Source organism: Caloenas nicobarica, chromosome 2 (assembly GCF_036013445.1).
Source record: "Caloenas nicobarica isolate bCalNic1 chromosome 2, bCalNic1.hap1, whole genome shotgun sequence".
Taxonomy (NCBI): domain Eukaryota; kingdom Metazoa; phylum Chordata; class Aves; order Columbiformes; family Columbidae; genus Caloenas; species Caloenas nicobarica.
The window spans coordinates 86643006-86656324 of record NC_088246.1 but is presented as its reverse complement, the minus strand read 5'-3'; the positions used below and the strand labels follow the sequence as shown (position 1 = coordinate 86656324).

Here is a 13319-nt window from a genome sequence, read left to right as displayed (position 1 = left end):
TTGGCACTAGTATATGGAAAAAAAAAAATCTGTACACTTGCTTCTTCAGAAGCAGGTCAGAGACATGATTTGAATTACAAATGTGTAGTGGTGTGATGCTTTGCAGGGGTGGTTAAGTCCACGCGACCTTCACTCCTGGTGTGAATTATGTTGTGTTGTGGGAAAATTGCTTTATTCTACCGTATCTAGCTACTACCATAGTGCACTTTACTTTCTTTTGGAATGCAACTTCTGGCTTTGAAATAAAAAAAACCATTGAATGTATGAAGGAAACTCTAGACAATTTTAAGTCATGCTAGGGGAAACATTTGGTAGGCCTTTAATTTGTTTAAGCAGAGAATCAAATATAGTCATTATTTCTGTAGTCTTGGCAATATTACCCTCTGTTTGGTCCTTCTAGTTGTTGTATTAGAACCCCTGTCAGGTTATATTTACTTGCTATGACTTTCTCAGTGTACTTCTTAAATTGAAGAGATGAACTGATCTCTGAAGACCAGTGTTATGCCACACTTCAAGTCTTCCTATGGCATTAGGGAAATCAGCAGTCTTGGAACTTACATGGCATATTAGGCAGATAATGCCCTGATAAAAGCACTGCAGAAGAACCCTGCCTCAGATGAGCTCAGGTGAATGTGAGAGGCATGGGAATTCATGCCACTTGCTGAATGTTTGGCAGCACCAGTCCCATATACCAAATCATAATTTGCCTCTTTCCTTTACTTTGCAACACACTTCCTGAAAGTAGTATGTGGACATCAAATATGGCATAGCAAAAGGCTTCTCTATCAGGTCTGCTGTTTTCTGACCTGAGGACTAGAGGGTGTCTCCTCTAACACGGAACCTCTGCTTAAAACTTTTCTGTTGAAAAGTTCCCTGTTGTTACAGACTCTTCTTGATATGATTTTCAGAGAATGAACCCTGGATGACAGTCCTACTTTCTTTCATGTCTGTTTAGTTTTGGGTGTTTCACTTAATGTATGTTAAGGCACATAGAAGGTGGCTACTGCTTTTGCTGTTATTCATTACTAGTGCAGCTGTCTGCAGATCTTCCTTGAAGAGCTTAATTGAGATAAGCTGTCTGTGGAAAAAAAGGCAACATCTTTGGGAGCTATTTTTGCAGCTGCTTAGGGTAACATTTGTTGGATATATAAGTTCACAGTGAGCTCTGTAGTAAGATCTAGTACTTTACTATTAAAGGTAAAAAATGGAGGTGTGGTAAAAAATTGTGTAGTCAGTTGGAAAGGCATTTGTATAAGGAATTTTCATAAAAGTGCTGAAATCACAGGATGATTACCACAGTTTACTGGTCTACAAAGCGCTGCTCTTGCAGAGGTACCCAATTATAAGTTATAGAATTGTTGGTGTGGGAAGGCACCTCTGAGTCATTTGGTTCAACCTCAGTGCTCAAAGCAGGGTCAACTAAAACAGGCTGCTCATGGCCACGTCTGTTTGGGTTTTGAGTATCCCCAAAGATGGAGACTCCACAGCCTCTCTGTGCAAACCTGTTCCAGTGTTTGACCATCATCACAGTACATTAAATAAGTAAATAAGTCTTATGTTTAAATTTAATTTCTTATATTTTGATTTATGCCCATTGCCTCTTCTCCTGTCCCTGAGAACCAATGAAAAGAGCCTGGCTTCCAGGAAGAATTTCAGATTAGACAGCGAGGAAGAAGGGTTGTTTTAGGGCTGTATACAGTAAGAGAAGACTAACAGTACCTTAAAAATATTAAAAGTATAATTGCAGGAAGAAGTCGTACCCAACCAATGCAGTAACCACTATGGATTTTTTTTTTTCTTAGTTTCTAGCTTTAACTTTTCACAAGGAGTTAAAATGTTTTAAAGTTCAAGGAGATTTAAATGGTAAATATCTGGACCTGTAGCTGATATTTCAGTGTCTACAGAAGTGTGCAACTGTAAATAATACGTTGCTATTGGATGTACTAGCAATCAGCATTCTGCAGTGGGTAAAATATTTGTTGTGGTCTTGGAGGCTTGCTGGTATGTGGTGTAAATAGAAATAATAGTGATGTCAATGGAGGAGCTCTGTAGCTGCAGGAAGCATCCACTTTGTGAGAACAACCTATGCCACGGATGACCAGCAAGCAACTCTGCTGTTGTTTGGTATCACTGACTTCCTTTCCCCCCCCCGCCCTTTTTTTTTTTTTTAATTAAGAGGAAATCCTGTTTATTTGCTTTGAGGAAATACTATTTTCCAGTCTTTTTTTTTGTTGTTGTTGTTTTTTTCTTTCTATTAATCTGTTAAGGGGTGCTGATACTCCTTGGAAGCTTATTTTCTGACTCTGCAGTTGCAGTGCTTGGTACATGGGGAGTGGCAATACCATCTAAGTACCTTTCTTGCTGTTAATGACTGGTTTATCCACTATTGCAGGTGTTTCACATTATCTGGCCTCTTCCTGGGAAAGAGTATTTTACATTTATCCTTCTCTTTTTGCATCTGCCTTTCTTCTACCACAACCTTAATTGCCTTAGCTGGAGAGCTATTTTGGGGCAGCCATTTCTACGAAGACCACAGTCCATTACTTCATCTTGTGTCAGCTTGAGAGCAATCAAAGTGATATTCTAGAGGCACTGCTTCTTGGGTTTGCTTAGTTTCTTAAAAGAATGTAAAAAGCAGTTAGTGAATCACTGAAAATACACTTTTTATTTTCCTCTTCATTCCAACCAAGCTACTACCCTTAGCCATTTACTTTTTACTTCCTTCTGGCCTTTTTAATATCCTTTCACTCCACAATCCTCTCTCAAATCTAAGCATGTTAACTTAAGCAACTTTACATGGAGAACGATTCTCTAGGGCTGGCTGACGGATTAAGTGGCAGTACCTTGGTTGTGAAGCAACCTACGTTTGCACATTCTCCAGTCGTTTCCCATTAAAACTTAAATCCTTGTTCTGTTGTGGCACCTTTAGAAAAGCAGACCTCCTCCTTACATCTAAATGTTATGAAAACCAGGCATACTGTAACCCAGAACCCCAAGGAATGCTTGATTGAAATAACAGATCAGAAAAGTCTCTTGCTAACATTCCTATGATTATAGGTTTGCTCAAGTGACAGAAACATGGTGTCAGCTAGCTTTCTGCATACAGCATAATTTTGGTCCAAAAAACCCAATACAGCTCTTAAAGGCTTCATCAATGTAGTGTTTGTGGATATAGATAACTTCTTAAAATGTAGCAGTATTAGTTACCTTTCCTCTCTCTAGAATTATCTCATGTATTGTTGATTGGGTGGTTGGTCTAGTTCCTGCTGTGGAGCAGAATGTATTCCCTGTTAAGTAGGTGCTGAGACTGAGTGGAGTTAGTGAAGGGAACAGGAGTGACTCATTCTTAGATCCTCATAGGTAAACAAAAAGACAACTTTATTTTAGCCCCTTCTGCTCTTTGGTATCTATCTCAGTTAATTTTTTTCTTTGTATATTTGGTTTTAATCTGTTGGTAACTTGTACCTGGTTTGACATCCTGCTTATAGGTCTGACAGCATTGATGTTGGAAATGCAGGAAAAAGTCTTAAGAAAGAGAAGAACAATCCATTGGTTCTGATTTCCTGTTAAAAATGAAAAGTGAAGAACAGCAACTGTAGAAGTTAGTTTTAAGTTACTGTATTACATCAAGCAGTGGGCATGGTGTAGGGAGAAACAGCAGATACCTTGCATTCATTTTTACATGACCAAGTGACTTGAATACATGATATGAACACATAAAACAGAAATCTGAACTCACTTAACACATTTTGAATTTAACCCTTTATGCTGATAAGGGTCAGTGTCCATTTGTCTTGATCTCTGTTAGGAGTATTTGAATAAGAAACCTGATCATGAAAGTTCTTCTAATGTTGTTAATCACAAACTTTTCTTTTACAACGGATTTTTGCAAATACATAATGAGAGTTCCTGTGACGTAGGAGATTGTCTGCAACCTTAGTACATGTAACGATGCACATGCTATAAGTTATAATATAGTTAACTCCTACCCCAGTGTGTACAAAATGAACATCAGCTGCTTCAAGCTTAGTTTCCTGGAATCATGCCAGGTTCTGATATGGAAGGTCTTTGTATTTTGCTGTTGATACTCATATTTGTTCTCCCTCCCTCTCACCCTTTCCACCTCTTTCTCCCTTTGCAGGCAAAGGCAGCTCAAGCATCTCATCCGACGTGAGTTCAAGTACAGATCACACGCCCACCAAAGCCCAGAAGAATGCAGCTACCAGTGAAGGTAGGCAGCTGGTACTCATTACCCAGGTCAGACCCCCCAGCATAATCCTAGCAATTTTCAGAAAAAGAACTCCTCCTCCTCGTTCCTTCTGCATAGAGTATCATCAGTGTATGAGTAATTAAAAAACAGTTCTTCCTGTATACAGTTCTCACTTCTCCCTGCTGTAGTCTGACTTAAGCTTGTGACAAAGGATTTAAGATACTTCTGCAGAAGAAAGGTGTAGAGAATTTTGAGTAATTTTGCATGTTACTTTTTCAACAAAGGGTTTTTGCTGAAGATTTGATGTGGTCCGATTTTGATCTTATTTTTGAAGAATATGCTTAATGGAAGCTTTTTGGCATACATTCTAGGTTCAATCTTGGCCTCTTATTTTTGCACTATAAACACTATGAAAATCTGAGTCATTTGTGCCAATTTTTCAAAAGTGTAGCTATGGCCATGAAGAGCTGACAAGGATTTAATTAGATCAACACACCTCACCTACAGTTACTGGAGTATGTGATCATCTGGGAGTAGATTTTTAATGTCTGGGGAAAGGAGGTGTCTTACGTGTGTAATACAAGGCTGTACTAACTGGCCTATGAACAGGGAAATACTGATCCTTTCCTGCTGCCTTCTTATATGTGAGTAGGTGTGCTCTGTTAAATGAGAGTATATTTTCCCTAGTTTTTATAAGAGCGTCTTCAAAGGCTGAGAGGAAATCATTGAATCTATATGTAATGATATAAGCTGAAAGGATTTTTAAATGATAAATTTATGTGTCTTAACTAGCACTTCTGGTCAACTCTGTCATAATAAGTTGGCTGTATTTGGTACTTATCAAATAATAATTCTGATTTCTTACACTTCCATCATTACAAATTAAGTCACAAGCTCTGACTTACAAGTCTGGCTTTATTTCTTATGGTTAAGAGAAATCACGGACTTTGAATAGTTCTAGTTTGGCAAGTCTGACTGTAGAATCTATAAAGTAAAAACAGTTCATGTAAGTAATAAATTACCATAGAAATCACAAGATATTGTTGTTAGGCATGCATAATCCCATATTAAAAATGAAGATCTGGCACCTGTGAGTCATGAGAGATACTGGTTTAGAATGTCTTCTTTTTATTCTGGACAATACTTTTAACAATAAATGAATAAATGGTTAATAAATTAAAGTTGAATAGTAGAATTCATGTTTCTGTAAGCCTTAGATTCAAAAGTTTTGAGGTACCTGAAGGAGGTGAATTGCCAAGACATGAAATAAAGTTAGGAAATGTACAAAAGCAATTTAACTTCTCTGTATGACAGCCAGGAAAAAAGAAAAGAAACCACAAAGGAATAGTGGAAACTCTGAAGTCAGAACTTAACAATTGCTTTAAATTTCTGTTTTACTTCAGTCAGTAAAGCACGTTTTTTCCTTATTTTCAAATCAGATAATGCAAAATAATCCTTTGCTAATATCTAAGATTTACGTTGTTGATCTAGCCCACTGCAGAGCCAGTGAATACCAATGTTAACCCTGAAATCTTCACCACTGGTTTGCAGCTGATTAATTCTTTAGTGAGGGAGACTTAAATGCAGGCCAGCAGATGCCGTAGTAATGATATGTTTTTATGAGTTCTCATGCAGATTCAGAAAGAGTTCAGAGCAGTGGAGTTGTGTGTTTTATACTTGGAGGCAATTTCAGATGTGAGCCTGGTTTTTCTCTGCCCTAGAAAAGTGTGATTTGATAAACACTTTGACAACACAGATATAGTCTCTTCCTCAGCCTGTGGTACTACTACTTTCCTACCAAGTTTTTCTGCTGAGGAGTTACTAATGTGGATCAGTTTAATATAAATTGCCTTAATGTGGATTGCTGTATAGTCTGTCAGATATTTTGAATGTCATAACCAGGGAGCGTAAGACTTGCATGAAGGCAGGTGAGAGCAGAGACACGGAAGTAGTGTTAGGGGAAAAACAGGGACTGTTGAAACCAGTGCTGTTGCTGGAAGGCACATTTATCAAATGGTGTGGATCTGGATTTTTACTAATGCTGCCTCTCTTTCCGACGTACGGTAGACTTATGCTGTAGGAGGATTCAGCTGAACAGAAATGTTCATACCTTCTGCAAGATGAGTGGAGTTCTGTGCTTACAAGACTGGATGCTTTTATGCTGTTCAGTTACAGAGTAGTGTCTTGGGACCAGCTAAGGACAGGAGCCTGATTGCGTTAGATGCTGTACAGGAAGTGCCAGTTACGTCCTTTCATTGGGATGCTTACATAACATTGTATAACTGTTAGTTAAATTTACCTTTATAGCACTCTATGCCCTAGTATTTGCTTGCCTTGATACAGCAGTACATGCCTGCCCCAGAGACTGGTAAATATATCTTGCTCTTCACCATTAGACTGGTTTATCACAGGGAGAGTAAGCTCTAATTCTGCCTTTTGCTTTAGCCCTGTATTATAAATTCCTAGCATTGTAAGCTGTCCTATGAATCAGCCACATGTTGCGTGTGCTGAGATGCATGTATCTGAGATATGGAGTGAGAAGGACTATGAAACATTGCAGGTGAACTCTTTTTCACCTTCATTTACATGTGAAATGATCTCAATTGAACAAGCTGCAGATGGCTTCTTTGAACCCCTTGCATTTCTATTGGCAGCTGAATTCCTGAGTGCCCAGCTCTGTGAAGAGTGTACAATTTGTGTTTGAGGCCGAAGGCCTTTCATAGCTCCCGCTTTCCAACTTTGCAAACACACCTAATTCTTTCCAGTTCTGCACAGCATGTCTTCTCTTCTGTTTCTGTAAGACAGTTGACGCACTTGTTGAAGCTGAATCAACGAAATGCCTTGAAACAACTAGAAAGAAAAGCTGTGGGGCTGATTCAATCAAGCTCTGTGATACCCTACAGCACAGAAGCGGTTGTGTAAAGTACTTCTTAGAAAGGTATGGATTCCCAAGGACTGCAGTAAGGTGTCAGGCAGGACTCTTGCTTGAAAGATCAAACCATACCAGGAAGTATCTGACAGAAGGTGTTATCTTGCTGTCAGTTTGAACAATCAAATGAACCACACTCTTCATCTTGTCTCCTGCAACCATTATATTTGTCAGGTTTCAGTGCCGTGATGTGTCTTTATGGGATGGGTACAAGAAATGGGTAGCAAGCAGTTTGAAATGGTTTATGTGGTGTTCCAGTCCTAGATATGCTGTCAAGGCAACATCAGTCAAATCTCTTGATGGGAATGGGAGATGCAGTTGTAGGCAAAATACGGTGCTTTCCCTCACATTGTAGATTATAAGCATCTGTAGACTTGTAGAAGGAGATTTTATGTTTCGAAGAGCCAAAATGCTTGGCACACTATTAAATATGCCTGGGTGAACTGCAAATCCTCTACCAGTGATGAACAGACAGCATGCGTTAGTGTCCTTACCCAAACAAGCTTCACTCAGTGATGCGTTGGAGAGGTGACTACTACCCTGTTTCTGTTGTGTAGACGAATGTACATAGTAGCTGGCAGACCATGCAACTTCCTAAATTCAAACTTGAGATACTAGTGATGCACTTGAGAGGGATGCAAAGGTGAGGCTGTACTGGTGCAGAAACTGAAGTCCAGTCTCTCTTGTTGTGGCTTTCACTTTCTGCACTTCAGTGAGGAGCAGGTGGCAAAAAATACAGGTCTGGTCCTCTCTGTAAAACAGAGCATGCTGTAGGGACTGTTTGGCTATGGCTTGGCTCAGAAGGAAGCATGGTAGACTGGGGAAGTGCATGCACAGATGCCTCCACACTGCCTCCTCTAATAAGGATACAATTTTCCTTAGCTTTGAATATACATTACCTTTTACTTCTTTTCCAGTCTCAGACATTGTTTGTGATTCTTTACCCCATCAATCAACTACAGTTAGGAACTGGAGAATGCGTGAGTTTTTGCTACCCCCCATTGATCTTCTGGCAAGTGAAAGACTAAATGGATTTTTGTGGGACATTTAAATGCAATTTGCTAGACACAGTCTCAGCTGGAATATTATTGTCTAAAACTTGATTTAGAAGATTAGACTGAATGTTTTTGTATGGGCTTACCTTGATCAGGGAGCCTTCTTATAACACTTACCTGCAGAGCGTGGAATGTTATGTCCAGGCTGGGTGCTTCATATTAACTTGACTGTTTTTCAAATAAAAAATAAACGCAGTTTGCACTTCATGTATATGGCTGTTAAGTGACAATCCAGAGGCAGCTTTAAATGGAGAACTCGTGTATGAGCTCCATGTACGAGTTCTAGTTTATTTCTCAGTTTCTATAAAATCAAATTGAAGGATTAGGCCTGAAGCAAAACAGAGCAGAGGGGCTCAGTGCTGAAATACCTCTGAATATATCCTGTTAAATGTTTATATTTTGAATTTTGTGGAAATACAGTGAAGTCAGCTGCTGTATTCTGCAGAAGTAAATTATATCTGCTTTTAGTGATGTTGACTTTTAGGGACCTTCAAAAAGTAAGTGTTTAACTTTTTTGTTCATTTGTTTTCCCTTCTGCAGTACTCTGAGAATTCTAGTCTGGCTTCCTCATATCATATGATGTTCATATACTTCAAATATACTTTTAAAAGACTGTTTGGAAAACAAATGAATTAAGAGAACACAGATTTTCACCCATTAGCGCTGTGATATATGTTTAGCATGGAGATCAATTGCATTTGTTTTGGCAGTACCTGTATGCATCTTAACAGAAGAGGTATTTCTTCTGAAGTTTACGTGTCTGCTAGAAAAGGCCCCCATTCTCATAGCTGTATACTCCTTTCTGTTTTATTTGGGCTTTTTAGTGGTTCTGGTAGACTTGGTAGGGTATGGTTAATGTTTGGACTCAATCTTAAGGGTCTTTCCCAAGCTAAATGGTTCTGGGAGAAGCAAGCCTTATAGCCGAGCTGAAATAATTATACTCGTTAGGGACCATTCTCTCCATTAAATCATGTTTAGGGCAACTCTGTGAAAATGTAGCATTTTGCAAATATGTAATGCTTCAATTACTCATGTAAGAGTGTTACTTTGTACCCTGTGTAAGATGATACCTGGCTAAAGTGGATCACACTGTGTTGCTGTGGTTCTCAGCATCCTTTGATGGTGGGTCCCTGCCACTGAAGCTTCTTGAAGTGAAAGGTATATTAGTGAGTGCTGGTCTATTGTATGGAGTTTCTGCTGTCCATCATCTTTCCCTGTAATGTGATAAGTTCTAAAGAAAAGGATGGCTGTGAATGAGGAACTAGCCTTCTCTCAGTACTGGTTTCCATTCTGATGAAGTCCTTGGGGCGAGGGAAATTTAAAAGAAAACAAAAAACCAAAAAACCCACAATCGAACCAAAAACCAAAACCAAAAACCAAACCCTAAACATTGACAACAAAAACCCAAACCATGAAACACCAAACCAAAACCAATGCAACAAAACAAAACCAACCAAACTCACAAAAAACCAAACAAAAACCAGGCAATGCCCTTTCCAACCCAACAAAAACCAAACACCACCACCCCCAAAACCAAACCAACCAATCAAAAACCAAACAATAATAATTAAAACCAATAACAACAAACCAAACACACACCAAGAAAACCCCAACCAACCAACCAAAATGCACCTGGAGCTAAAAGTTACAGCTGCTGGCAAGTTTTATGAATTTGGGAGCACTCAGTAGGACTTCTTTTGTTCTGAATATAGAAGTACAGGTATTCACTCTAGAGCAATAACAGCTACTCAAGTAACTGAAGCTGTATTGATATCCAGATTTACATGGAAAAAAGCATAGTTGGATAAGCTTTTCTAAGAAGAGTTAGGCTCTACTCATGTAATAATTGCAGAAGTCCTTCATGCAATTGCTGTACTATTCTAAGAATTTCTTAAGACAATAACTTCCATGTGACTTTCAAAACCACTGGAATTTGGCTACTACTACTGCTACTGTATCGTTTTTTTTCTACCAACTGTAAGTGAATTAATGTGTAATTAATATCTAATTGATAAAAGTAGGAATAGTGAGTGTTCAGCCATATGATTTTTTTCTTTGACACTTAAGATATTAAAGACATTTTAGAAGACTACACTGAATAATGGAACAAGCAGCTACTTTTGAAACATTTTTATGAACTATGGAAAGACAGCTTGAGCTTTATCAATATGTGAAATCTCTCAAAGCAGTTGTTTTGCAGTCTTATTTTCTGTGTCTACGAGTGACAGACACTTTCGTCCCTGGCTTTCATTCACAAAGGTATAAAAAATTAGTTGATATCTTGGCTTTTTATATAGAAAAATTTATTTTCTGGAAAAATGTGAGCTCTGTATCAGGAAACATTTATCACTGCCCTACATGGGAATATATTAAGTGAGATTTCTGGAACACAAAGATTTATTTGGGTTGTGTGCCTTTCATTTCACCTTACAAGTGAGGGAACAAAGTAGACAATGTAGGATATTTTCAGGGAGGATGTCATACTGTTAATTTCTCTTGGCTTCATAATCACATTCTTTTAAAAGGCTGTATGTCTTTTGGGTCTCTGAGTAATTCTTAATTTATTCAGTGAATTTAAGAGGAGGGGTCCTTGCATTGTGCACGATGATGTACAGTACAAAAAAATGTGGAAAGACAGAACAGGTCCTTTGCTACTGAATGATTTGGTATTTAAAATGGTTCCTGATGGCAAACCAGCTCAGGCTGAGATTCAGGTGAGTGCAATACTGATCTTATTTCAGAGGGAGGCAAAAAAATCTCAGATCAAGTCTGCAAATAGGTAAACCTTCTGTATACTATGTTTAAAATACTGTAGTTCCATTGAAGCTTTTGAGTGGTTTGTGCACCCTTGCAGGACACTGAGCTAATAAAGTGTTGTGACAAAAGACTGTTGCTGAAGAGAGGTTGTTTCCTGCCCAGTTTTTCTTGATGGTGCTTTGGGCAGAAGGAGCTCCTCTGATCCCTTCCTATGTCTGAGACCTGTTAAGAAATCTTTTCCCACTTTGGTTCTTTAATACCTTTTCTTTCATTTTCACTTTAATATTAGAAGTTTGGCAAGCCAGTATCAGAAATGAAAAAAAAATAGATGTTCTTTCTGGATGCATGCAAGCGCATACATAATTCCTAGTTCTTTTGATGGCAGTTCTTTCCCTGTTCATCTCCATCTTCATGTCTTTGCCGTGTCTCTTACTGGGAGCTTGGGCTCTTGGTTCTACTGTTGAAGTGCTGAATAAGCAGACTTTCTGTGCACCAAACAGAGTTTGAATTTTATATGAATGCTTGAACTTGCCCCTGCTTACTTGGAACTGGGCTGAGGTTCAGTTGGCTTTGAGTGAACTGTGGCTGTTTTGAGTTGGTAGTGAAACTGGCGACCAGGTAAGATTCCTAGGGTTTTGTGTTACTTTTCTAGCAGTGGAGTTTTCTAGAAAAGCGAAATGCTGCATTGCTCAATGTGCCAAAATAGAATCATTTGAAGCCAAAAAACTGCGAAAGAATAAGAGGGGGCTGGGAGGTGTGGCAGTTAATAAATCCAGAACTATAAACACTTTGACAGAATAAACAGAGCTCACTATTTAAATTCCTTTATCCAATGTATCTGAATGCATACACAAATACAACCACCTTGAGCAGTACGTAGAGGTACAAAGTAGTATAGAGGTTGTTCTTAAGTGCAATTTTTTGTGTTTAACCACATCTTGTTATGCTTTTGCTATCTAATAGGCAGTGTTCCTGCAAAGTTGTTCTGCTAATTATATCAATACCACTGCAATCGGCATTTAAATCAAAGTTCAAATAGAAGGCAAAAGTAGTTGGGACGTTGGCAAGGTTAAACCTGCAAATTGAAACCTTATGTTATTCTGGCTAATTCGTGCTGAAATGCTATAGCCAAACGTTTAAGACTTGCCCAAACAATACTGGGAACAAATTGGAAAGGTACATAAAACTGAAGTCTTACTTGATCTGCTGCCTGAAACGTGAGACCTACCAGAGTAAATGCACTTACAGTATAGTTAAAAAGAAATGATCCCAATTTGAAAACATGGTATTACCTTTTCCAAAGTAAGGTATGCTGCTTGGTAGGAGTGATTACGGTTTCTTCAATTACTTGTAAATCTGATTTTAAGGAATCCAAGATCCCAGATGTAATACTTTCTGTAAAATGTTGCACCAAACTACTTAAATACTGTTATCACACTGAGGTTCTGCCATTAAATTGTTCTTTTTCTGTTATTGTCAATGGTAGCCATTTGCAGTATTTTCCTTCTCTGAAAAGTGAAGAGTCATCTTAAAGTATCTGGTGATTGCCCAACATTTGCTAGTCTAAAAAACATCTTTCTTGAAGGGTGGACTGTGTCCTAAGACTGCCTGAAGAATATATGCAACCTGATAATGTGTGTTTAAATACGTTGGGCTTATCCATTTTTCCAGAATGTATGAACTGACACCAGCAATTTCTTCCAGATTAATTCTAGTACTTGATCAAAATAATGAAACAAAATTGGAACTGCAAGTTTTTGCTTTTAATTTGACAATCTCTGTTAAGATGCTGTAGTTTAAATTTATTGAACAAAACATCCTGTCTTGTTTTCCTGTATCTTATCTTTTAATGTCACCTTGTTAAATGACTCTATAGTTTTTAAGAGTGATGCTGCCAACGGTGCCAAAACTAGCAGCATGCTTGAGAAAGATCTGCTTAGAGTTGTGGATTCATTCTGTTCTTCTGTTCTGACTATTGTACCACATCGCCTGCTGCTGTGTTTTTCTCAAGCTACTGAAGTTTGGCATCACCTTGTTTCTGCCAGCATTCTTCAGATTTCCGTTGAGAAGTATGTACTGAGACTGGCTGACAAAAATGGCAATTCAACAAGGGATAATGGTAATTCTTGTTAATTCTGACTGATGGATCATCATTGGTTTAAGCAGTTACAGTAGACTAGGTTGGAAGTATAAGCAAAAGTTATGAGTATGAGTATAATCTGGTGGTTAGCAGTCTACATATTCCACTAGCCTTAATCAGCCACACTTCAACATATAACTTGTGTTGTGTCTGTTTAACAACTGTCCATTGTGATATTTCCTTTCATATTTAAGGCTAGTTTTCATCTTGAACTGTGATGGTGGATTG

General features: G+C 38.3%; 1 protein-coding gene across 1 annotated transcript in view; it reads left to right on the top strand.

Annotated features, from left to right (window-relative positions):
- Positions 1-13319, top strand: part of FBXL7 (F-box and leucine rich repeat protein 7) — a 186666-nt gene that overhangs the window by 40910 nt on the left and 132437 nt on the right. The window contains exon 2 of the mRNA XM_065628814.1: positions 4142-4231. Coding sequence (XP_065484886.1) covers positions 4142-4231 — 90 coding nt within the window. The remainder of the gene's footprint in view (positions 1-4141; positions 4232-13319) is intronic.